General features: G+C 31.9%; 3 protein-coding genes and 1 pseudogene across 4 annotated transcripts; all 4 read left to right on the top strand.

Moving 5' to 3' along the window:
• The first annotated feature begins 10,641 nt into the window (after window positions 1–10,641).
• LOC105967645 (18S pre-ribosomal assembly protein gar2-like protein) lies at window positions 10,642–14,606 on the top strand. The gene is made up of 6 exons (XM_088826407.1): window positions 10,642–11,131; window positions 11,320–11,369; window positions 12,457–12,530; window positions 12,738–13,656; window positions 13,769–14,211; window positions 14,313–14,606. Exons 3-6 carry the CDS (start codon window positions 12,490–12,492, stop codon window positions 14,419–14,421), a joined length of 1,512 nt encoding a protein of 503 aa, XP_088682533.1. The 5' UTR covers window positions 10,642–11,131; window positions 11,320–11,369; window positions 12,457–12,489; the 3' UTR covers window positions 14,422–14,606.
• Window positions 14,607–15,214: 608 nt separating this feature from the next.
• Window positions 15,215–16,697, top strand: LOC148766600 (uncharacterized). The gene is made up of 4 exons (XM_088826724.1): window positions 15,215–15,438; window positions 15,591–15,661; window positions 15,903–15,972; window positions 16,274–16,697. The coding sequence occupies exons 1-4, from the start codon at window positions 15,333–15,335 to the stop codon at window positions 16,444–16,446; spliced, it is 420 nt and encodes a 139-aa protein (XP_088682850.1). The 5' UTR covers window positions 15,215–15,332; the 3' UTR covers window positions 16,447–16,697.
• Window positions 16,698–18,377: 1,680 nt separating this feature from the next.
• On the top strand, window positions 18,378–23,833 carry LOC105967669 (Prolyl oligopeptidase family protein). The gene is given in 10 exon segments (XM_088826523.1): window positions 18,378–18,893; window positions 19,523–19,686; window positions 19,771–19,990; window positions 20,316–20,769; window positions 21,043–21,177; window positions 21,291–21,419; window positions 21,800–22,203; window positions 22,788–23,004; window positions 23,112–23,305; window positions 23,478–23,833. Coding segments are annotated over 10 exon segments (2,523 nt in total). The 5' UTR covers window positions 18,378–18,492; the 3' UTR covers window positions 23,683–23,833.
• A 2,028-nt stretch (window positions 23,834–25,861) lies between these two features.
• LOC105967443 (rhamnogalacturonan I rhamnosyltransferase 1 pseudogene) lies at window positions 25,862–26,479 on the top strand (annotated as a pseudogene). The gene is made up of 2 exons (XR_016035137.1): window positions 25,862–26,067; window positions 26,159–26,479. The product of XR_016035137.1 is annotated as a rhamnogalacturonan I rhamnosyltransferase 1 pseudogene (transcript).
• The last annotated feature ends 407 nt before the right edge of the window (window positions 26,480–26,886 follow it).

The following is a 26,886-nucleotide window of genomic DNA, read 5'->3' as shown; positions in this document are numbered from 1 at the left end:
CAACAAAAAAAGAGAGAGAATAAATTACAACCAACCATTTAGAATTTTTAATTATTAAAATAAAAATAAGATTTTTTTAATTATTAAAATAAAGTCAAAATCTACATTCGAGATGTTAGTATTTCTAACGCTCCGGTAATTTTAAAGGAAGTATTTGTAATTATAAATACTACAGTGACCTTAGAATTATTATGACATGCTTCACGAGGTTGATTGTAATTTACCCTAAAAACTAATAGAGATGACCACTGTATACAGAATTAGATACACCAAATCATATGCAAGTGTATCTATATAATATATAAAAGTTGAATTGCACACCTAATTGATTGACATTTGGCAAATTCAATTGATGACATGTCCTCAATTTCATCCCAGGTGGCGAATTGATTGGTGGAAATAAATCATCAAAAAACATGTCATCATTTTCCAAAATTAAAGGTAATTAAATATATTTAATTATTTTATTAATATATTTATATCCTACCATTTATAAAATACTCTAAATATATCAACTTTCTTGGAAGCTCTAAACAAAATTTATTTTTTAATTTAATTTTATAATTAATTTAATTTTATAATTAATTTAATTTGAATTTAGTTAAATTCAAGATAGTGTAGCTCAACTGGTTCCGGAGGTGGTAAATTGGAGCAATATTCCCCTATTATAATTGCATGATTGGTGGTGTTACATAAATTTTGTATTTTAATTCGTAACCTTGGATTTATATTAAAATATATTGCAAAATAAATTATTTGATATTACACATTTTACATGAACATGACCAAAGAATACGTTTATTTTGCGAATTTAATATTATATATTAATATTATATCTAAAAAAGAAAGAAACATGTTCGAATTTACTATATTGCGAAAATTGACACTATTTTTTTTTTTGACATGTGTAGAGTAATGTACTTCCAATTATTTACCATATTCAAAAGTACTACATGAATTTCATGTTATTATTTAAACAGTTAATTTTTCTTCACTGAATCCAGTGACAATAAATTTTACAATTGATTTAACTTTTTAAAATTATATAGTAATTAAAATAATAATTTTATCATGATTATACTAATAAATTGAATAACATAAGTTAAGTTTAATTAATTGATAAAAAACGAATTGATTTTATATATTTCAAAATATAACAATGTTATTCTAAATCTTTGGTATTAAATTAGTTGATTCACTTTATTTAATTCCAAACATTAGAAATATCAATTGTTTTGTTTAAAATGTATAATGATTGTATATATTATATATTGTATTCCACTAAGAAGTATTTCATTATAACTATGATAAATATTTACTTGGTATAAGTAAATATCTAGACCAACTCCAACCCAAAAGTATCAAAATGAGTTTGCAAATATTTATGTGCTATTTAATATTTTATTTTGATATTTATCTAAATGTATTAGCTCCAACCATATGTATTAAATAGTTATTAATTAAATATAATTAAATTTATTTATATTTGTAATTGCCACATATTATTTTTCAAAATGGACACTAAGGTGGTTAAATTTATAACTCATATTTGATAATTTATTATGCATGATTGCATAATGTAGTTTTACATTCTGAAAGATGAAATATCAAAATACAACCATGATTTCATAACACTATTGGAATTAAAAATTACTATTTTTGCATATGAAAATGGTGGTTAATTAATGTTTTGATAGCTCATTTAATAACGCCACTCGAGGTGCTCTTGCCGTAAATAGTATATATTAACAAATACAATATCAATCGACAAATAAGTAGTTTCTACGATCCATTTTTAGTTACAAACTCAATAAGATATTTATATATTACATAAACGACTACAATTATATGAGAAATAATTGCATAATTTATGTGTGTGTCTTTTCAAATTGAGAAAGATTGATGCAATATTGTGGTTATGGATGGAAAAAATTATCAAATATTAAGAATCAATCATAGTATACCAACAAAATATTACCTATCAAATACCAACTTAATGGTTATCATTTCATTTGGCATGATATTGGTACCATATCGAACTTATATGAGATTTACTACAATCCTATAGTGTGGGTAAAGAAAGATATAGAAAACCTATTATTGGAAAAAATATGTTTAGCTACAAATATTCTGACTAATTTTTAAATTAAAATTTTAAACCATATGAAAATAAAAGTATTAATGTAGGGTATAATAGCGTAAATGATTATTAAATATTTTAACACTGTATATATTTCACTATATTTTGGTATTAGAATACATGAGTTCTTTTGTCTAATTTACAAGTTATGTATTTAAATTAGTGAAATATTCTTAAGTTTTCTATTTCCCTATCATATATAATAAGTTATATTTATTTTCTTAATTTCCATTTTTAAAATATTTGTAAAATGAAATTATTTATTGTATAATGTTTATAAGAATCTTTGTATCGATTTTATATCTCTATGTTTTTTTTAAGTCACAATATTCGACTGATTTACACAAAAATCCAATTAATTTTTTATTTTTCCATTTTTTATTTATATAAGCATTTTATAGTGACTTTTGTTTACTTGAAATTTGATCTATTTTCAATAACATCAGCCTTTATGTTAGTTTCTAACATATGGTCATACGTGTAAATAAGTTTAAGTTGTATGTAACAAGGATAGCTTATAAAAACCCCCTGAACTTAGGCTAAATGAAGAAAAGCACCCCCACAAATTCGTTATTACCAAAATTCCCCTGATGTTTGTTTCCGTCTTACATCGACCCCCTTATGGTATGATTTTTCAAGGAACTTTTTTTATTACGTAGAATATTCCCCGAAAAATGCTGATTATACCCTGCACACACGACATTTCTTTATGGTACATTTTAAATACAAAAATTACCCTCGTGAGGACTTTACAAGAAATCTTTATTCTTCTTCAATAACACTTTCACAAATTTTTATTATTACCATGACCACCCTGAGGGTAATTTTGGTATTTAAAAAGTACGATAAAAGAAATGTCACGTCTGCTAGGGTAGAATCCATATTTTTTGGGATATTACATGGAATAAAAAAGATTCCGTAAAAAATCACACCATAAGGGGGTCGTGTAAGATAGAAACAAACATCAAGGGAATTTTGGTAATCACCGATAAGTGGGGGTGTTTTCTAGAATTTAGCCTAAGTTCAGGAGGATTTTCATAATTTATCTTATTAACAACGATTATTGTTCTTTTACGTCGTAACGTTTATTTATACCCTTATAATATTTTAAATACTTTTAATGTCAGTTTGATAGTATAATTAAATATTAATTTCTAATATATTTAATATGTGTTTTTTGATGCTTCAGCTACCGCACATAAGAAATTTGATATAAAGATTCGAGATTGGATAGAATTGTTTTTTTTATACAAAATAATAGATCATTGCAAAAAAAAATGATGCAAGATCAGGATTTGTGATTAATATTAGCATTATAATTAATATTCTTTGAATTAGTATCGGTGTTAATACTAGAAATAGGGTTCGAATTGTAATAAGGATTAAGATAATATTATAATTAATATTAAGATTATGATTATGCTTAGTACGATACTTAGTGACATATATTAGTATTAGGATTATAATTAGCATTAGGATTGGGATTGGAATTATAATTAATATTAGAATTAGAATTAACATTAGTATTAGTATTAACATTATTAGTATTAGAATTATTAGGCTTATGATCAGTGTAAGGAATAGGATTATGATTTGGATTAGGATTAGAATTATGATTAGTGTTATGAATAGGATTAAGAATAGGATAAGGATTTGGATAATATTAGACTTACAATTATAATTAGCATTAGCATAATAATTAGTATATCCAGATTAGCATTAGCATTAAAATTAGTATTAGCATTAACATATTAGTATTAATAATAATATTAATAATAGTATTAGTATTAATATCATTATTAGTAATAGTAATATTATTAGTATTAGTATTAGTATTAGTATTAGTATTCATATTAGTATTAGTATTAGTATTAGTAATATTATTAGTATTAGTACAAATATTAGTATTAATATCACTATAAGTACCCGTATCAATATTAGTATCGGTATCGGTATCAGTATCAGTATCAGTATTAGTATCAGTATGTGTATCATTAACATTAAAATTAGTTTTAACATTAATATTAGTATTAATAATAGTATTAGTATTCGTATTACTATTAGTATTAGTACTAATATTAGTATTAATATCAGTATAAGTATCCGTATCAGTATTAGTATCGGTATCAGTACCAGTACCAGTATCAGTATAAGTATATGTATTGGTATCAGTATATATATCAGTATCGATATCAGTTTCAGTATCAGTATCAGTATCAGTATCAGTATTAATATTAGTATTAGTATTAGTATTAGTATTAGTATTAGTATTAGTATTAGTATTAGTATTAGTATTAGTATTAGTATTAGTATTAGTATTATTAGTATTAGTATTAGTATTAGGGTAAACTTCATTTTACCTACCTGAACTATACCCAACGTATAAAAAACCCCCCTATACTACACAATGTACCAAAACGGCCCTTCCGTTTAAAATCCGTTTTCTCTTGCTTACATGGCATGTTGACTTTTTACAATTATTACCTTTATTACAGCTGTTGTTTTTTTTTGACAAATTTACCCCTCTGTTTAATTATTTCTTCATGTGAATAATTTACTTTAATGAAATTAAAAGAAAAACAGATTTAAGTATATAAAATTTGAGAGCCATATAAATGACGTCATTCACCTGCAAATAAACCAACATGTAAATGAATTGAAAATCCACAAATAAAACCAAAAATAAAATAAAATTTGTTACTATCGAAATTTAAGTTCGTGGAATTGAAGAAAATGTTTACAGATAACCCTTCTTGCATCGTTCACCTCTTGAAACCCCACTGCAAAAAGAAAAGAAAAAAGAAAAATTAAATGACAATCGCCCCGCCAGATTCGTTTTCCGGTCGTCAGCCGTTCGTAACGCAGCAACGAGGTTCGACTTCCAACAAAAAGCTGCTCGCACTCCGTTTCGACTGCTCCCCAGTATTCTGTTCGCTCACCGCCTCTTCCAACCGAATCTATGTGTGTGTGTGGGTGTGTGTGTGTGAAGAAAGGGTGAATTGCCAATGTTGAAATTAAATTTGGCAATTTTAAAAAGGCAATTGGTCCATGGAAAATATATATTTTTAATCGGAAGTAAGAGAAGTAAGAAATTGATGCAGTATACATATCCAACCCACCAAACTTCACATCAATTTCCACAGGTCCGGCGATGGAAAATAAAAAAATAAAAAAAAAACGAAAAAATTACGGAGAAGAAAGATGCAGAAGGGAGGAAGAAGAAGATTTTGGGGGCAAAAGTGTAAAATCACGTTAAAACTAACGGTTTCCTATAAAAACTAGCGGTGTTAATTTTTTCCACATATTTAACGTTGACCAAGAAAATGGAGGGGTTGTTTTGGTACATTGTGTAATATAGGGGGGTTTTTTATACGTTGGGTATAGTTCAGGTAGGTAAAATGAAGTTTACCCTTAGTATTATATTATTATTATTATCAACACCAATATCAGTATCAATATTAATATATGTATTAGTATGAGTATCAGTATGAGTATGAGTATCGATATTAATATGAGTGTTAGTATTAGTATTAGAATTAATAATAATATTAATATGAGTATCACTATGACTAGCAACATCAGTATCAGTATCAACATCAGTATCAGTATCACTATCAGTGTCAGTGTCAGTATCAGTATCAGTATCAGTATCAGTATCAGTATCAGTATCAGTATTAATATTAGTATCAATATCAATATTAGTAGTATCAATAACAGTATCAATATGAGTATTAGTATCAATATCAGTAAGTATTAGTATTAGTATTGGTATTAGTATTAGTATTAGTATTAATATCAATATTAGTATCAATATTAGTATCAGAGTATCAGTATTAGCATCAGTATTGGTATCATTATTGGTAGTGGCGTATACATCTTTTCTCTTTGCAATATTTATAAATTGTGTTGTTGTTTGAGTAATGTGCATCACTAATTGAATATTGTTAGTGATAAATTTGCAGGTTATTTGAATATCTATTGTGTTAGTTCTCTGCTACTGTGTTTGTTGTTAAGTTAGTTATTTTGCACAAGATTCACATGGTGTAGTAGATTACATTCCATGAGATAGAGTTATACCATATGTTTTAAAAGATTTCACTTAATCTTCACATCGTGTTTGCGCCCTTCGCGTATTCTTCTTTGTAATATTTATTTGAATTTCATATGTTACAACTCTGAATTAAGAGATATTTTTTCTTTGATGTTCTTCCATTTTGTTTTACTTGAATTGGCATTGTTATAAAGAGATAATCGTTTAAATATTATTATTTCTCATTTTGAAACTGACCTCCGTGCAACGCACGGGTGAAGAACTAGTTATTAATAATCCATCATATGAGGTTGTCATCCATTTAATCAGATAATAATATTAAATCCAGATAGATTATCTCACTACGTACAAGCTGTATTATAGTATTCTTTATTGAATTAGGTCAACCTTTAGTTTTCTCATTTTACATATTTGACTTACAAATTTTCAGATATTTCGAATTTGGAATCATAAATAATCTGAAATTCCGATTTTCAGTCCGAATTATTTAAAAAAAAAATTAAGAGTTCCATTTTGGTTTTTTTTTTTTTTTTCACAAACTGCATTTATGAAACGCAATATGCCAGTAGTTTTGGTTATTCACCCTATAAAGGCATAAATTTTAGGATAAATTGCAACCGTCCCCCTGTGGTAAGGTCTATTTACAAGACAACCCTGATGTTTCCATACTTTCATCCACCTTCAGCAATTTATAGATATCTTACATTAACAACCTTTGTAGGAGGTGGATGTAAGGAATTTACAAATTACAGGGGTTGGATGTAATTTCTAAAAAATAAGGGGATTTTTTTGTAAATTGACTTTACTTCAAGGTGGTAATTGTAATTTACCCTAAATTTTATATGAAATATATACATTATTATTCCTACAAAGTGTATGTACTCATCATGTGGCATTGAATAATTGAATAGCTTTTAATAAGTGAAAGTTCAGGGTATAGTGAAGCATGTGCCACTCATTTATAACTGAGTAACAATGAATGCAAATAATACCCAACTTATTAGTTCAATTAATATTTAACACTCAAATATCAAAGATTTTGATAAGAATTAAAGTAACAACATAGATGATGAATATTGTCAATAGTATTTTTTAGCTTCTATCTAGCTCACCAAACTAATTCTTAAAAATATTTTTTTGTGATTTGTCCCGTAACCAATACTTAGCGATTGGAGCATGTGGGCTCGTGTCAATTGAGCCAAGTTCCCATTCCCTCGTCAACAGTCGTTATGTCGAGTTTGTTACAAATGATTAGCCTAGTGGGGTTTATGTCTCTCGTATGATTTACAAGTTAATATACGAGAGTATAAGTTTACTCAATGCACATATATAGTTGGTTGCACCTTCCTTCATTACTAAAACAAAATATTACATAATTTTATTCTTTTAATTTTTCTATAAACATTTTTATTTGACACTTTTATATATCATTCGAGTGTTTTTATAAATTGGTTATACTCAAAGTAAAAATAAAAAAAATAAAAAAATAAAAAAAAAACACTGCCCTTTTTTTTTTCTTTTTTTTCCAAAATATATCTTCAAAATAGAGCCAAACATAATATTCTGGTTTGAATGGGGATAAGAGCACACAGTAGTGCTGCATCAAACGGGTGCACCAGATCACGGCGCTCGTTTAACGGATACACGTGGGGGACCATTGGGCCAATCGATCTTCTGCTAAAAAAACTCAGTGGGCCCCACAAGAGCTCACTCTGCAGGCTGTGATTCTGTGAAACACAGTTCCACTGTTACAGATGGTACAAAGCTCAGGGTCGGAAGAGGAATTTTAGTATTTAGTAGTATTATTATATTATAATATAATTTTGGGTAAATTACACTTACAACGCTGTAGTATGCTAAAATAATTTTAAGGTCCATGTGATATCGATAATTACACTCACCCTTGAAACATAGTTAGAAATTCTTATGGGATAATGCATTGGATACGTTATTCCGATAGAGTTCTAACGGACAATTAGTTTAGGAAGCGATGGAGACAACAAAGAGCTATGGGTGATTTAAGAAATGTTGGGGGAGCCATGTCACCCCCTAACTCTATGTTGTCTCCACCACTAGCTAAAAGTAATAGTCTGTTACAATTTTATCGGAATAACGTATCCAATGCATTATCTCATTAGGATTTCTAACTAAATTTCAGGGGGTGAGTGTAATTATCGATACAATAGGGACCTTAAAGTTATTTAAGCATAACTCAGGGGTGTCTGTGTAATTTACCCTATTTTTATTTGTAAATTACAACCATGTAACTCAAATATATCTAAATTACAAATACCCCTCTTGTTTGCAAAAATTACAATTACTATCTATATGGTGAGGGTCCTGTTGTGCTCTCGTAAATATACGTAATTTGCCCCGTCTACTCTCCTTAGTTCGACCCACAATGAATTGTCTGGTGGATTATGGGAACTCTTATAAACCGAAGCAGCAAAATCCTACATGAAAACACAAAGTGAATCTAGGTCAAATTTCACCATTATCTATAGATACAAATTAAAATGTATGTTTTACATACCTTTACACATGTCTCTCTCTTTTTTTCTTTGTCTTGAACTGTTTTCTCTAACTAACTTGAGTGTCAGAGTGTCCGCACGAAGCTCAAGCTCCAAGATATCTTGTGAACAGAGTAATTTTTCGACGATCAAGGGTCAGAAAAAGTGTTCGAGAAGAGCGGATTTTGATGAGCCTTCAACCCGACCTCCATCAAACGGCGCCCATTACGATGTTAAGACTAGCAATATCTTTTGGGTTCTATGAATATCCGTTCAAGTATTTACATTTTACTCTTATAATTGTTAGGGGTGTAATTGTAAGATTTTTAGTTCATTAAAGGGTCATTTGTAACATTAGTAAAAACTAGAACACAAATTCAATACTTCCTCGGTGCAATAAATTGAAAATCTGAAATTAATTAAAACTGGTTATATTTTCTTCCCAATAACTCATACTACAAGGTGTCAATTCTGAATTATTGATGTCTACACTACATAAAAAGTAGCACTGAATTGAATTGACCCTCCAATTTTCGTCTGTCACAAGTGCAAATTTTAAATTTCTCTAAATTTTTTTTCAAGCAATGCCAGCAAATTAAATGGGATTGAAATGCTATTTATTGGGCAGAAAATGACTTATTGACTATTATTATATGGAATTTCATTTTCATGCAATTAAATATTACGAGTCATTAATTGGTGAAAAACGGGGCAACAAAAATTGGACTCATTATTTATTATATGAATGTGGTCATAAAGACATAAACATATATATATAATTGTTAGATATCGAATTTTCGGGATAAATCACCAATTAATAGCCAATTTACTTGATTATTAATTCGGATCTCAAATCTAATTCCATAACATATACGGGCTTTATAAATGGATTAATTCTTAAATGGGTAATAAATTCTTAAATGACAGATATCCAAGTCCACTGGCCCATGTTACAAGTCAAAACACTAGCTCGTGCTTATAGAAAGACACATTCTTTTTTGAGAAATATAGAAAGACACATTCGATGCATATAAAAGATAGACTCACGCATACACAAATCGAACTCTCAAGCTCAAGTTTCGAGCCTTTGCCGCAAATTCATCCACTTTCGTTTCATTAATAAATTTATTTGTTCTCATTTTTCCTGTCTCGTATTTATTTATATATTATAAATTCAAACATTTGCGGTTTACAATAAATATAATAAAAATCACTCTTTATAGTGATGCAACATAGAAAATTAAATATTTCCAATTATCATAAAATCTAGTTTAACAAGTCAACTGATTTGTTCAAAATTTTGTAGTGGTCCCTAAAAATCGAAATTACTCAAATAAATATAAAAATAAAAATAAAAACATATAAAGGGACAAAAAAAATAAAATAAATGTGAATAAAGGTAAGTACAAAGTCCACCTGAATGTATAATTTGTTTGTCATGAAATAGTTTTTTGTCAGAGTCCAAACAAACTCCCACCAACTCTACACAACATTTTGTGGACTTTTTACTTAGGCTTAATTTTTTATAAATACCACAATTACCCCAAAATTTATTTATTGTCACACAAAAAAAAATGTATTTGCTAATGCATAAATATAATGTATTTTTTGTGCATGAATATATAAAATATTGTGCTACAATAAACCCAAAACTACCTTTTTGACCTCCAATTGTCACCCCTCCAAAGGAAAAAAAAAATAGAAATATAAATAAATTTAATTTTCTTTTGGCTTTTATTAATATTTTAATATTACAAAATAAGTGATTCCATTGTCAGACTTTTCCCCACAAACCCAATAAACAATTTACCCAATTATTCTACTTTCTATCAATCTTGGGATCTACATTGTATAACTAATCACAGTTCCAAAAAAGCAGTTCAAAACGCCACCGTTTTGGACACAATGTAAAAAAAAAACATTTTTTCTGAAAAAATGTTGAGAGAAATAATTAATGCATTCCGAACCGTCTCCGCCTCTCCATTTATAATCACCACACCCACATTTACGTACACACAAACTGTATGTATATGTAGAGAGAGAAAGGAAGAAGTTGACTATATAGGTTTTTTTTTGTTTTTTTTTAAGAGTGAGAGAGTGTTTTTTTTTAAAGCAGGTGAAGATAACGTACAACGCATAGCTACAAAAACCGCTCCTCTTTCTCTCTCTACGAATCTCTCTCTCTCTCTCTCTCTCTCTCTCTCTTTTCTGGCAGAGGATGTGTATTTGTCTGTATCTATAGGTCTATTATCCGTATATTTGTTGTCTGAATGTGTAAAATCAAGTCAATCGCCGCTATTGATTGATGTGTCGTTTAGCCTGCTGAGATTTCGTTCCCAATTTTTCTTAATTTTTTGTTTGTTCTCTCTCTCTCTATATCTCAACGGAGCTGAAGCAGAGAACTGAGGTTGTTTCTCTCTCTAGAAAAAGGTATTTACTATTTACAGATGTATATGCGTATAATAGCCGTATGCAATTTTGTAGAAAATTAGTGTGTGAAGTATTTCAATTAGATCTTAGGCTGGTCTTTTGTTCTTTCGATTTTTCCTCAATTAATTTCAGCTTTCCCCTTTTCTGATTTTTAAATAATTGAAGATCGTCTTTCTCAAATGGTGCAGTGAAAAGGGGAAATTTGCAGCAGGTTGATCCAATCCAACGGGCATAAAAGGTATTTAGCTTCCTTCTTCTTTTTTTAATTAACTAATTTTGTTTGGGAGCAGATAAAATCAAACATTTAATCGTATTATATTTTGAATCAAGTTTATTTAGAGGTTGAAAGTGTGTTAATTACAACGATAGGATTAGATCTGAAAGGTGGGAGAGTGTCGAATGATGTAGTGGGCAGAGTGTTTTGACTTTGGAGCAAGAAATCCATAGCTTAAAAGAAAAGTGATTATACTTTTAACTGCTAAAGGCTTGTTTGGATGTTTGAATGGTGGTGGCTTTTATCTTGTCCTCTTTCTTTTGCTTTAGACAAATTGAGAAAATTCCGAAGATTAATTTACTGATTATGCCCAAACAAAAGAAACAAGGTTGTTTTGTGTGTATTCATCTGTATTTATTGGTAGAGTTATACAGCTATATTTGAATTATCTCTTAAGTTGATCTTTTACATACGAAAAAGTAATGTGATCCGTTTCGAGGATTTTATTTCCCCATCTTCGATTTTTTATTCCAAAATGAGTCGAATGTAAATGGAGAGTAATGGATTCAGCTGGAAGAGCAATCAAGAGCAAGAAAGCATTTATTATTTGTGAAATCTGCAATTAATTGTTCTTGATTTGATGAATTGGACCGAGATCTTTGCTTTTCGTGCAGATTTCGCCAGCAAATACCTACTTGTTTTAGATAATGGTTTTACTTTGTTTTTGCAATCATGCACTTTACAAACATGTAAGCATTATCAGTGGCATGTGAGGTCTAGGATCGTGGTTTTTATGAACTGGATCCAGCTCAATAATTTCTTTTTAATGAGAATAAAGATGGTTCATTATTTCATTCCAATGTTTTCATGTTTGGCAGATCTGTTCTTTTTCATTTGTATGGAATATAATTCTTCGGTTGTTCCTTATCGTATTTTTTCGGGATATCTTTTTCTTCGGTCCAGTATCTCTGTTACAAACATTTTAAGTAGTGGTGGTTTGTTTGTGTAGACTTAACTTCTTTCATGTTATTTAGTTCATCTCAAGCTCGTGTATTACGATTCGAGTGCAGTGTTTTGTAATTATTAACTTGTTTCTTTCTTGTTCTGATAGGCCACTTGGTTTAAATTTATACCTGCCTAGTGGATGTTCGATTCACAACTATCCCAAGTGAAGCATGAAAACTGGTAATTCCGTCTTTTGGTTGTGTTAAATGCTATCGGTGTTCGCCTGATTGTCTTTGCTCCGTCTTCATTCATTCGACAAACCTTAGTTGTAACTGATAGTACCATGGTTGCGTTGATTGATTAACTAAAATAATTTGAAGCTTTACAAACTTTTCCATGCAATTAAGTTGTTAAATGCGCTCTGAAACCTTTTGAATGCAATGGCAGTGTATTTGATCCTGGTGAACGAAACATGACTATGAAGGAAAATCAGAATGCAAGGTTTTATGATTCTAACGGGTTTGTGAAAGAGATTGATCCTCCGACCTTCGGAAGTAAAGAAATATACGAGTTAAATGATTCAAAAATGGATGCCAATCTTCTAGAGACAAAAGATAGAGATGAGTGTTGGCACCATAAAGTTATGGACGACATCTCCGAGGATAGTGAAAGTGGAACCGTAGATTCTCCAAAAAAGGAAGTTGAAGATGTACTCTTGATCGATCATCTAAGCGGCTCTGATAAGGATTTGGATTCATTATCTTCCAACACGTGTGATAAAGACAAAGAGAGACAAAATCTGGGGCATGAAAATATGCCTTGTAATGGAAATGAATCACAAGATTCTAGTCCTCCATGTAATAGTGCTTCGGGTTTGTCTCAAACAACGGATGCAAATTTGTTTACCGATAAAAATGTGTTGGAATGTGGAATGCCAGAGTTCGAGGTTTTCTGCAAGGAGATTGATTATCAAATTGTGAAGGATATATGTGTTGATGAAGGGAGGCCTGATAATAAGGACAAAATTACCGAAAGTTGTAAGGATGATAAATCCGACGGGTTATTTCACCAGCCTACTAACAGCAATCACTCCGAGATTACTATTACTGAAGCTAATCAATGTGGGACCAAAGAAGAAAACGATGGCAAATCTCCCTCAGACACCTCATTTGATGAGGATACTGCTAAGAAGGATTGCGATCCAGCAAAATCGGTGCAGACAAGTGAAATTACGGATAATCAAGAAGATGACTCTCTTGTGGGTATAAAACCTCCGGTTCAAGAACTTGTGACTCGAAATTCTCTCAGATCGTTTCTCTACCCTTTAGATGGCGAAGGGGGAGTAGTTACACAACCGCCCGATCAGGTTTAGTGTCACTAAATATATATATGCTTTCTACACCATTACTCGTATAGTATGTAGTGATGCTTTTCTTGATTGTTGAAGTTGATATAGATTGCTATTTTGTGCTCGACAGATTCTTGACGAAAAAGCAGCTTCTCGTAGTTCTGCTGCCACATCATCATCAGCAGAAGCAGAAGGGGCGGAGGAAGATGTTGAAGCTAGTAGCAGCGTGTTGTACAACAGTGAAGTAGAAAGTGGAACCATTACTTTCAATTTCGACTCCACCGTAACTGAAAATATGAAACCACAAGATTCTGTCGACAGTTCTTCTGTAACCAGCAATAATATCGACTGTGTTAGCAGCAGCAAAGATCGGGAAGATGAAAACGAAAAAAATTTGGAACAAAACGAAGGCAGTTCTGCTATTATTTCAAGACAAATGAAATATGAAGAGGGAGAGACGAGTTTCGCTGCAGCAAGCCTTGTTACGTATTCTGGGCCAATAGCGTATTCCGGGAGTTTGTCGCTAAGATCCGATGGCAGTGCAGCAAGTGGAAGATCTTTTGCTTTCCCTATGTAATAAAACTTCGTTTCATCCTAGCCCTTTTTGTTTCCCAATTTAAATAACTCGTCCCTTATTTATTGTTTTTATTTTTTTTTGTTTTTCGGTTTTGCAGATTACAATCGGAATGGAATAGCAGCCCGGTGAGAATGGCGAAAGCGGACAGGAGACATTTTCGAAAGCACAAGGGGTGGAGATCAGGGCTTCTTTGCTGTAGATTCTGATGAATGCTTTATTGTTATGGAGTAGGTTATATTTTATTATTATAGTGAAAGTATTTTGTAAGTATACGTGTCTATATTCTTACAACCTGCTTCAGATGCAATATGGAACAAGTGCAGTGTGTCTGAACTTTCGATTTATTCCTTAATTCATTGATTGATGATAAATCTATTGGTTTTTGTTTTTACCCAATTGAGCATTATTATTTCTTTTATGCCATTTGGGCTTTTCGAAAACGAAGGCCCAATATTTTATACACCTAATTTGGGCTTCTACGAATTTATTAATTTTAATACCTTGTCTGTTTGAATTTCTGAAATTTGAATTTAAATCAATGTTTGTAAGATTCAATCTCAACAAATCTCTCATTGAAACTATTTGAAATGCACTTAAGTTTAATATTCGACTCGTGTGACGGGTCGGTGAACAATTGATCATTAACCGACCTATGAATCAAACTATGTAATACGGGTCGATTCAGTTTTAGGTGGTTAAACTGTAAATTAGTAAAAAACGACGAGTGTTACTTGACATCGAAAAAAGAGAGGTGTATTTTGTCAACAAACCTAGGGGCAAATTGGTCCTAACAAGGTATAACAAGGTGACAAAAGAAAATAATAAAATGAACCCAAATTGTGTGAAGGTTCCTAAAAAGTGAATTATAAAATAAGGGTTTCTGTGTACTTAGTTTCGAAACTCTGAATATTGTGCTTTGTGTATGTTCTTGAATATCTTTCTTGTCTGTGTGCTTTACTTACTTAATTACCCCTCTTTTTATTTCTCTGCATTTGCATTGTGGTCCTTATAATATTCCATTTCTTGATCTATATATACATATATTATATCCCAAGTGCAAACAAGCAAAAAATACATATATAATTTTCTTGTGCAAAAATCCAATCTTGCTATAGCTATGGAATTGTTAACCCTAATGGCTGCACTTTTCGTCGCTACCTCGTTTCTGTTTGCACCCTGTGCTTCCGATCAACCCAATCTCCAAAAATCCCTTCATCTAAAAGGTAATTAACTAATGAACAATATGTTGTGTGCATTTTTCATGTGTGTGTATAAATATATATAATGTATATATATGTTGAGTTTGTGTTTATATATAGTAGTATTAATTATCATATGAGAATTTTAATTCTTGTGGCAAATTATGTATATGCAGTTCATGATCATGCCAAGTTTACTAATCTACCTTCACTGCCAAGGAAGCTCAAACTCAATGAAGAGGAAACTGTACGTATTTTTTATATGTATCTTTCTTTCTATATATATATATATATATATATATATATATATATATATATATATATATATATATATATATATATATATATATATATATATATATATAACATCCTCCATTTCTCGAATTTTTGCTGCGGCCGACATAATTAGTTTTTTTCTCACCTGATATTCGGACTTTGGAAGTGTGTATATATATATATATATATCATATATGTGCTGATTATTGCAGGTGAAGAATTTATACACTGCCAAAGATTCGATGTCGTCGCACAAGAAATTCATAGACGACCCCTCATCAGGTTATATATACAGAATATTCTTTAGCATTGTCATACACTTTTCATTTTACATTATCATAACTTCACGAATGGATACATGATATATATGATCATCATATATTATATTATTCGAAGCCTAAGCGAAAAATATGATCAAGAATCCATAAGGTTATATATACAAGCAGGAAAATCCAAACAAGAAATATAATCCATTAATTAATATAATATTCCATGGAGTTGCATTAGGTTAATTCTTGGATTATCTTAATTAATATATATTATTTTTTCTCTGACACTAAGTTTTATGTGTGGGCATGTTCAGTTACCAAACAACACGAATACGAAGAAAATACGATTGTCGCAGCAGAAAAAGGGAGATCGAGAGAACGGGTCGAAGAAGAAAGCTCCAACAAATCGGAATATTTTACTATGGATTATAATTGGGTCCGAAAGCGACGCCCTATACACAACAAGCATGTCCCATTTCTCCCTTAATACTTGGGGGGTTTGTGTTAACGAAATTTTGCATGTAACGTAACGAAACAAATTAAACCAAACTTTTTTCGTAGTTTTCCTTTTGTTTTTTTTTTTGTTGTTTTCATAAGTATAGTTTGTTTTTCAGCTAATTAATTAGGGAAGGAAATGAGGAATGTGTCTTCTTGTGTACCTTTTTCTGTTACAGTTATCCAGCAAAATACCCTATATTCTGCTGTGATGATCAAGGAATTATTTTTCACTTTGTTAAATTACATGCCCAATTTTTTTTTAATTTTTTTCTTCTTTAAGTTATTACTATTTAATTATTATTATTTTATTGATGCAATCAAAGGGTATCTCAAACCCAAGTGTGAAAAGAATCTGTCCACAACTCGAGTTAAAAAAAAAAAATTGGTGGTCACGTTTGCATGTGGTTAATGCACTATAATGCTAAGCATTGCTAATTTTGAATATATCATAAACTATTTTTTTAGGGCAAAATGCAAATTACTTCAAAATTCAAAATATTTGATGTGGCATTGAACCAACGTTTGTTCATGTGAGGAGTAGGGCCAAATGATTTATTCATTTCGGGAATCGGCCGAATTCCCAATCCATTGGAGGCGGCACAATTTTGGTGTCAGTTCAATCACTTATGGACAATTTTATCTTGATCGCACATCTTGGGTAGTCAATCATGTCCGTCCATCTCATCTATTTTTCTATTAATTAGAGTCTAGAGAGAGAGAGAGAGAGTGAGGCGTTAACACACATAGTAGTTATTTTCCTCTGCTTAAAGTAGTCATTCTTCTATAATTGTGTCCTGAGCTGGTGAGTCAGACCTGGGTGATTGGGGGTGATTCAGTCAGTATCTGAGTTGAGTGAGGCGAGTTGAGTCTTAAGCTGAGTGCTTGACACCTATCAGTAATAGTTAATTCGATTTTCTTGATATTGTAAGAAGTTATGCAATATTCAATCAAGTACAACCCAACAATTCATAAATAGAAAAGAAAATTACATATATAGATGGTGTGCTGATCGATCATCTAGATTTCTGTAAAATAGATATATGCATGTATACATATATATTCATTCCACTGACAATAAGAAAAAAACCTAGTTAACAATAATTAATTCCAACGTTAGAGATTAATTTAGAATATTTGGAAATAAGTGGGGTGGTAGTAGAGTAGTTCAAAGTGTCCGTACAATTGGGGGATGCAAATTGCAATGTATCACTTTGGTAGTGCTGCTGCCACATCGACCCTCGGGTCAACATTTTGAACACTGCAATTTATTTCATGCCTACCAAAGACATTGCCCCCCCTAATCTAATTTTCTATACTAATATCTGTGCAACACCGATACAGAAACGGTGATACATAGAAATAGAAAAACCGCATATTCCAAGAATGGGGATGCGGGAGTTTGGGGGAAATGTGTAAATACTAAAGTTGTAGGGGTATATTTATAAATATACTAACATATATAAGTTGTTATTTATATATAAATTCTTTTTATATACTTTTATACAAGCATATTCTAAATAAATTTTACTGTCACTTATGAATTTGCAGTTGATCACTAAAAATCATATAAATAATTAGGGAAGCAACAAAAATATTTGAAAATTTAAAATTCAGACATGTTTCTAACTTTTGTAAAATTACAAAATGACACATAAAGGTGTCCGACAAGTGTCTAGCACGAAACGTGTCCGAAATGCAAAAATGTTAAGACGTTGAAGTGTCCGTGCTAATATAAACATCAATACCTCTAACTCAAACACAGTAGAAATTCAAGCAAGCTGATCAAAGAGAAATGAAATAACATCAATTTATAAGTAAATTATATTTACATATAATTAAATTAAAATTATTCTTGAAATAAATCTTGATAATCAAATTGGGCCTGAAATTCAACCCAAAAGTCAAACTCACAAACTTTTCTAAGTGGGCTTTAAATCATCTGTGACTTATTTTGAGTACCCGCTCCGTACACTCACAACAGTCTAAAAACATTCCGACCATTTCCCACCACCACCGCCGGTCCACCGCCGTCGTCATGGCGGCCGGACTCCTCCTCTGGAGGGCGTCAACCAAAAAACCCCTCGCATTCATCACTTCCCACTTATTCCCCAAACTGCCCTCCCCCGCGCTCTTCTCCACCCTCTGCAGAAAAACCAAACACCTCCACTCTACCCCGACGACAACCCCCCACCTTCCTCCGCCAGCGGCCAAGAAGGTTCCTTTCACGGCAACCGCTCACGGCGCCACGTGGCAAGACCCGTACCGTTGGATGTCCGACGTCACCGACCCGGATTTCATCAGCTACGTCGATGCAGAAAACTCGTACGCCGATGCATTTATGCGAGACACCGATGAAATGCAGAGGATCCTTTACTCTGAGATGGTTTCCAAAATGCCCTCGAACATCACCACCCCTCCCGAACGTTGGGGCCCCTGGTTCGTAATTTGTGATTTGAATTTTACTTAATTTTATGTGCTTGCTGTGTTTCGATTGGGTAGAAACGATCTTCTGTAATTGTGCATGTTCGACATGGTTTTTTAATTGAGCCGAAACTTTCAATGTATCGTTGAATTGTTGGAAGGGACAAATTGACAAACACCTTGTAGTATATGCCGATGACATATGTAGAATGCAGCTTTCTTTTATGGGTAAATTACGAAAACTCCCCTGAACTTAGGCTAAATAACGAAAAAAGCCCCATCTATCCGTAATGACTAAAATCCCCCTTTGATTAACTGTTGATCGAGTTTTTTAACAAAAAATAAATGTGTACGGTCTATTAATACCTTCAGTTAAATAGGTGAGGAATAAAAGAAAATATCTGAAATTGTGTAAAGTCTATTCCTTGAAATAAAAAAAAAATCCGTGAAAAGTCACACTGGAAGGGTTGGTGTAAGACGGTAACAAACCTCAGGGGGTTTTTGGTAATTAGAAATAGATGGGGGTGTTTTTCATTATTTAGCCTAAGTTCAGGGGGGGTTTTGTAATTTACCCTTATTTTAAATGGAAGGACTTATGGAGTGATAATGCGGTTTATTGTTCTTTGACATATTGCAATTAATAGGTTGTATTACCAATGCATTCCAGAGGGGAAGGAATATCCTGTTCTATGTAGGAAATCTGCATCCGAAAACAAAAACTGGTTAAGCACCGTTTTCGCCTCTTTCAAAGGAGGATTCCGCGCGGAGCAAGTTTTGCTCAACTGGAATGAAATTGCAGAAAAAAACGGCAAGTTTTGTTACATTACATACAGAGGTTTCTTTGAATAAATAATGCACTAAACAATTGCCGAATATATACATTTTTATATAGGATATGTACACGTCGGTACATGCAGAGTGTCGCCGGACCACAATTTTCTTGCGTACACACTCGACACTAAAGGAAACGAACAATTTCAGCTTCAAATAAAGGACCTTCGAAATAACTCTATTAGTTCACCCCGAGCTGAGGGCGTCGTGAGTTTGGCTTGGGCCCACGACAGCTGTACTCTCTTCTATACACTATGCGACCAAAACCAACGCCCTCACAGGTAAATTCTATAACTATTCGCGTTTTTTATTATTTCGTTATATCCAGAATGTTCTGTTCTCTTAGAACAATATGCATGTATACATATATATATATATATATATATATATATATATATATATATATATATATATATATATATATATATATATATATATATATAGAATTAATACCCTTGATTAAATAATAGTTTCTCCCGGTCCCGATTTGGTGAAAAACGTGTTAAATTGTTAACTCGATAATTTAATAATTCGCTAAATTAATAGAATTTCTCTGGTCCCGACTGTATTAATTTATAGAGGTGTTTAACTGTAAATTGATATCAGGCTAATGCGCACTGAGGTGGGAGCGCATTCTGGAAATGATGACGTCATACTTACGGAAAACGATACTCGCTACTGCTTAGATATTACAAGTACGAAAGATGGGAAGTTTGTAACAGTGAATTCTAATTCAAGGACTACATCTGAGGAACGAACTTTTGCTGTTTCGATTCTTTGTCTTAGTGTGAAATTCTCGAAAGGTGATTTTTTGCTGGTTTAGTTTATCCGTTTTCGTTGCTAATTTCTGCAGGTTTATGTCTTGAATGCAACCAATCCACAATCCGAGCTACAAAGATTTTGCAAACGTGTATCTGGGGTACAGTACTTTCTAGAGCATCACTCGGGTTTTTTTTATGTTCTTACAAATGCTCCCACAAGTGAAGGTAAGAATTTCTCGGGTGACGGTTATTATTTAGCCGCATGCAGAGATGACGATGCTCAGTCGGCTAATTTGAAGGTAGTTAATACAGTTAAACCTCTATAAATTAATACAGTCGGGACTAGCAAAATTCTATTAATTTAGCGAAATATTAAATTATCGAACTAATAATGTAGTAGGTTTTTACCGAATCGGGACCGGAAAAAACTATTATTTAAGCGAGGTTATTAATTTATCGAGTATTAATTTATCGAGGTTCTACTGTGTTTATTTATGAATATTGACCTCGTACTATAGTTATGAATATCGGATAATTCTATCTGTTTTTTTATATTTTTTTTTATTTGGTAGAATATAATTATGGCGGGTGACGGTATCTGCTTGGAAGATATGGATATTTTTAACGGACACTTGATTCTTTTCGTTAACAAAGAGGGTTCCCCTTCAATATGTTCGATCGACATGCCTATTGATTTTGATCCTGAGGTACAAACATTTTTTTTTCTCGTCCGTTCGTGTGTTACAGATTTGTGAAATATAATTATTTATTTTTGTTAGAAAATACAAATTGTTGAATTTGATGTTTGGTGTTCGTACAGAGAGAAATGGAGATAGACGATTTCAATCCATGGTATTTTCCTCTGCCTTCAAACATGTGCACAGTCACTCCAGGTTCAAATCACGACTTCGGAAGCACTGTATACCGTGCTGTACTCTCTTCGCCCGTGGTAATATTTTCAAATTAAATACCCCTTACAAATTTTGATTCTTGATAATACTATGCTAATCATTAGTCCTTAATATTTTATATATTATATTATATATATATAGGGGTAATTTCACTTACCTCCCCTAGAAATCTCATGATATTACATTCACCTCCTCATATAAAAAAAAATATTAAAATGAGGGTAAAAATGTCATTTCACACATCCCGTGAGACATGGTAAGAAGAACCATGTAACAGGGGAGGTTTGAGCATTTTTTTAACTAAGAAGGGAGGGGTCTGTAACTTCACTATTTAATAGGGGTCCAAGTGAAATTAACCCTATATATACACATATATATATATTGTAAATCACTTGAATTATGGACTGGTTTTATGCAGACACCTGATCTAATTGTTGACTACGACATGTCGAGGAGAACGTTCTCCATTGTTCAGCAAGAAGATGTGAGAAACATTTCAACAGACGAACTAAATCACGACAAGGACAATAAGAAGCTTCTAGAAATGACACACGAAAAGGAAACAAATGTTCCGGATAATGGAAGTTCAGTATGGAAGGATTTCTCGGAGAAATACGTTTGTGAAGAGAAGGAAGTGGTTTCACACGATGGTGTTAAAATACCGTTGACTGTTCTTTTTTCTCGAAGTGCGTATACAAAGGGTCAATCCCCGGGTCTTCTGCATGGATACGGTGCCTATGGTGAAACTTTGGATAAAAGCTGGTGTTCGGATCGTTTGAGCTTACTTGATCGGGGTTGGGTTTTCGCATTTGCTGATGTCAGGTATATTTTTATTTTTTTCAAGTCGTCTCGTTTTTTTATTTTCTTGAATTTTCAATTATCTAGAAAAAAATTAGCTGGTATTGTTTTGTTGGATCATCTATTTGGTTTTTATGTTTGTTTTGTCTTTTCTCGTTTGCTTTAGATATATCGGATTTCCCTGCTAACTAACTAATTATTTAGCTAGTAAGATGTTCGGTTAATTGTATTGGATTTAGTATTAAAATTGTTAATATCTGGTATTAAATTATTTTCAAGTAATATCCCTAATTTAATTATACTAATCATATCCTAATTTATAGTGTTTATGGACAAAATCGTCCTTTTCGTATTTAGTCACGACCGACAAAATTAATCGCAGAGTTAGGGTAGCTACTAATTTTATTGGATAGAAGCAGTTAATTGCGGGCTTCAATTAGTTTGAATCTTGTCAATCAAATATGCTACTAAATCCTACTATTTCTATTTAGTCAGTCGAACTTAATAACGGTAACCAAACGAGGCCTGATCCATAAGTTTAATGAAATTTACATTAGTGCCATTCATTTCCGAACAAAATATGTCAGTACAATATTTTCTTTGCTCAGGGGTGGTGCTGGTGCCGATCCTAGTTGGCATAAATCCGGGAGTGGATTGAACAAATTAAACTCCATACATGATTTTGTCTCGTGCGGTAAATATCTAATTAACGAGGGGCTTATCCATAAATACCGGTTGGGTGCTCACGGTGTCAGTGCTGGTGGTCTTCTTGTGGGGTCCGCAGTCAACATGTATCCAGAATTATTCCGCGCTGCCGTTTTGAAGGTATGCATAAATTTCTAAAAAGCCCTTGTTTTTTTTTGTTTTTTTACTTCTCGGCGGATAAAAATACGTGTGGTTGGACTGAGGGCGTCTTTGTCTTTTCACGATAGGTTCCTTTCTTAGACGTGTTAACCACGCTACTGGATCCCAGTTTACCCCTCACTACTTTGGATTATGAGGAATTTGGAAACCCTCAAAATCGGGACTTCTTTAAATACATTCGCAGCTACTCGCCTTATGATAATATACCTCACGGAGTTTGTTGTCCTTCGATGCTTGTGTCAGCCTCGTTTAACGATTCCCGGTAATTGATTGATTCTTTTTTTTTTTTTATTGCAATTAAATGTAGCATAAGGAACTAGAACCGAACAATTTACTGACTAAAGAATTAGTTAGTCAATAAGGAGTTGACTTAATCCGACGCATTATATGTGATTTTACGAAGTGTTGCTTCTTTTTTTTTTTCAAATCCGCAGCGTTGGTGTTTGGGAAGCTGCAAAATGGGTGGCCAAGATTAGAGATAGTGCGTGTGAAAGGTGTTCGTGCGAAGTAATACTGCAGACGAATATAACGGGAGGGCATTTTCGTGAAGGTGGTCGTTTTGCTCGTTGTCGTGAAACAGCCTTTGATTATGCTTTTTTAATCAAAGTTATGGCCCCAACTCAGGACCTGCAAAAATAATTTCAAGTATAATTAGAAAATAAATTTTGCTCCAATTTTTTTCTTCTTCTTTTTTTATATATTTATTTTAGTCAATTCTTTGTATTTTCTGAGTTTAGTATATGCACATTTAATTTGTTGATTTAATGGAAATTTTTAATATTAACATCAATGAGCCAATGACTATGGCAGTGTATGACATGCTACTCTTTCATATTGAATTTTTTATTGGCTTAATTTCACTTTGCACCCTCAAGTTTGCACCATATGCACATTTGATACACATGTTCACAAAAAACACATTTGGTCCCTCATGTTTCAATATTTTAACATTTTTGTTATTTTCGTCAATTTACTGTTAGTTCGTTAGCAAAAGCAGTCACGGGCACATGCTTGATTCCGTTAGCACTAACAAAAAATTGACAAGAATGACTAAAAGTGTTGGATTTTTTTTAAACATAAAGGATCAAATTTGTTTTTTGTGATTTAAAATATGTGCAAAATTAAGGGATGAAAACTCTATTTTTCCCTTTTTTTTATTTATTATGTTAAAAGTTTTGTTGAAATAAATATATATACAAGCTTTCTCAAATATTGGATTTTATTTTGTCAAGCACTATGGATATATTTAATAAACAAATATTTTTTACATAAGTTCTAAAGGACGTGGATTTTTAATACAAATATCATGATTTACGATTTTGATCGTGAGTTGAAGAATGAATCGTAGTAAATTACGCAAAGAGGTATCCTAGTTCAATAATACTTTTACGTACACCAGACAACCTTAAACAACCTTAAACACTTCAAAAACAAACAACTGCATATATGTATATATATATACTTTGAGTTCAGGTTGAATTCGTAGGTTACATACTGCATGTTTATAAATACCAGGAAAATAGGTTTTGATAAATACATACATCTATTGAAGCAGGAAATAAATAAAAAAAAAACTAACACATGGATTTCAAGAACGAAAAACTGCTGAGGCAATCGGCAACGATGGGCGGCGGTCGAGCTCGGAAACCCAACCCTCACTTTGCAATGGTGGCACAGACTGCCCTGGCGGTGGCGGTGATCTGGGTTTTCTGTGTTCTGTTGGTACACGTATCCCACTCCCGGCGGTTCTATGCCGACGCGCCGCTTGCAACTCCTTTAAGTGAGTTTTTATTATTAATTCGCTTAGCTTCTTAATTATTTTTTCCTTGTGTTTTCCTCTGCATGAATATTTAAATTTTTCAAATTTCTTGTTTCATGGTTTTGTATGTACAGTTATTAAATTATTACAGTTGATAGCAGCCAAATCTATTAATTTTGCGAAATATTAATTCATTGAAATATCAAGTTAGCACGTTGTTCTCGAGTCGGGACCGTAAAAATATATTAATTTATCGAGGTTTTGTTGTACATGAATTTTTTTTAAAGATAATTCTGAAGGTTTCTTGGCAGAAAATTAATTTGTTATTGGAATTAACAAATTTGATTTTTTTTGCTAAATATTTTATTCAATGTTAATATAAGTATCTGGCAATTCAGTTATGTGAATAATTAAAATTTAATTAAATTATTGAATTGTGTGTCCACAAGCTAAATAAGATGTGGATTAAGAGTTCCTGCATCTGATAAATTGTACGTTTAAAATTATTTAAAACATCTTATAAGCTCCTACATTTAATAAGCTGTTAGATCTTATTTTAAAAATTAAGTTGAACAATATTAAGTTTTTTAAATACATTTAGCATATTGTAACAAGAATTAATAATGAGTTGTAGAATTTATTAATATAATTAACTTCCTACAAAATCTATCTTAATGTTTTTATTTCTCGTATTATATTTTCTCAATATATTTAGCATCAATAAAAATCTAAATTAAATTTCACCTCCTTCTAGGACAATACTACAGCAATGGATACTTAATCGTTTCATCGAACGGAGGATTAAATCAAATGCGTTCGGGGGTAAGATTTTACGTTATTATTAATTTATTTAATTTTTTCGTATAAATTTCGAGATGCTTTAAAGTTTTCTAATTATGAATATTTATGCAGATTTGTGACATGGTGGCTATTGCAAGATACATGAATGCAACTCTAGTTGTTCCTCAACTTGATAATACATCTCTCTGGCAAGATCCGAGGTAATTTAATAACCTAATAAATAATCCAACTTCCCCTTTTTTTTTTCGAAAAAAAAAATCAACGTATACTTCATTTCGTAATGCTGCAGTAAATTCGAAGATATATTCGATGTCGATCATTTCATCAACTCGCTGAGAGACGAAATCGAGATCGTAAAAGAGATTCCTCCAGAAATGCAACAGATACAAATACAATTGGAGATGGAAAAACATCTCTCGATGCCACCGAGAAGTTGGTCCGACATATCTTATTACACTGATCAGGTTCGTTTAATTACGCACGTAATTAACATAATACCGATAATTTAATTAATTAATGCTAATCGGGTTTATGATTTTCTTGATCCCGATACAGATTGCACCAGAAAGACTCAAGAAGAACAAGATTTTGCACTTCGAGAAAACCGACAACAGGCTTGCGAATAACGGCCCTATTGATATGCAAAAGCTTCGTTGCAAGGCAAACTACAACGCCCTAAAATTCACATCTCCGATCGAGAAAATCGGCAACAGAATCGTGAAGATTTTACGCGACAAAGGCGATTTCCTAGTCCTGCACCTTCGTTACGAAAAGGATATGTTAGCCTACACCGGTTGCAACGAAGGCTGCAGCGATGAAGAAGCAAATGACCTGCAAGCACTAAGGTCGACATTTTTTTCGATTTTCTTTTTTTAATTTTATTACTCTAAATTATTTCGCAATATCGAAAATTTAATGATTTTTTTTATTATGATAATAGATACTCAGTCCCATGGTGGAAGAAAAAAAACATAAATTCAACCTCAACAAGACTACAAGGCTTATGTCCAATGACACCCGAAGAAACGGCACTTACACTCAAAGCACTGGGCGTCGATCGAGAAACGCAGATTTATATCGCAGCTGGCAATATTTACGGTGGCGAAAAAAGATTAGCATCTCTCAGAGCAGCATATCCAAATTTGGTTAGTATATTTAAATAAAAAAAATTGAGAACCCTTTATTTATTTTAATTTTATTTACTTATTTTGCTAACTTTTTTTCACTAATTATTTATATTAAAAAAAAAGGTGAAGAAGGAGAAATTATTGCCACCATATGAG

The sequence above is a fragment of the Erythranthe guttata genome, chromosome 12 (assembly GCF_056151865.1).
Source record: "Erythranthe guttata isolate IM_541 chromosome 12, IM_541, whole genome shotgun sequence".
NCBI lineage: Eukaryota > Viridiplantae > Streptophyta > Magnoliopsida > Lamiales > Phrymaceae > Erythranthe > Erythranthe guttata.
Note: the sequence above shows the minus strand (reverse complement) of the source record. Positions and strands in the feature narration are given on the sequence as shown.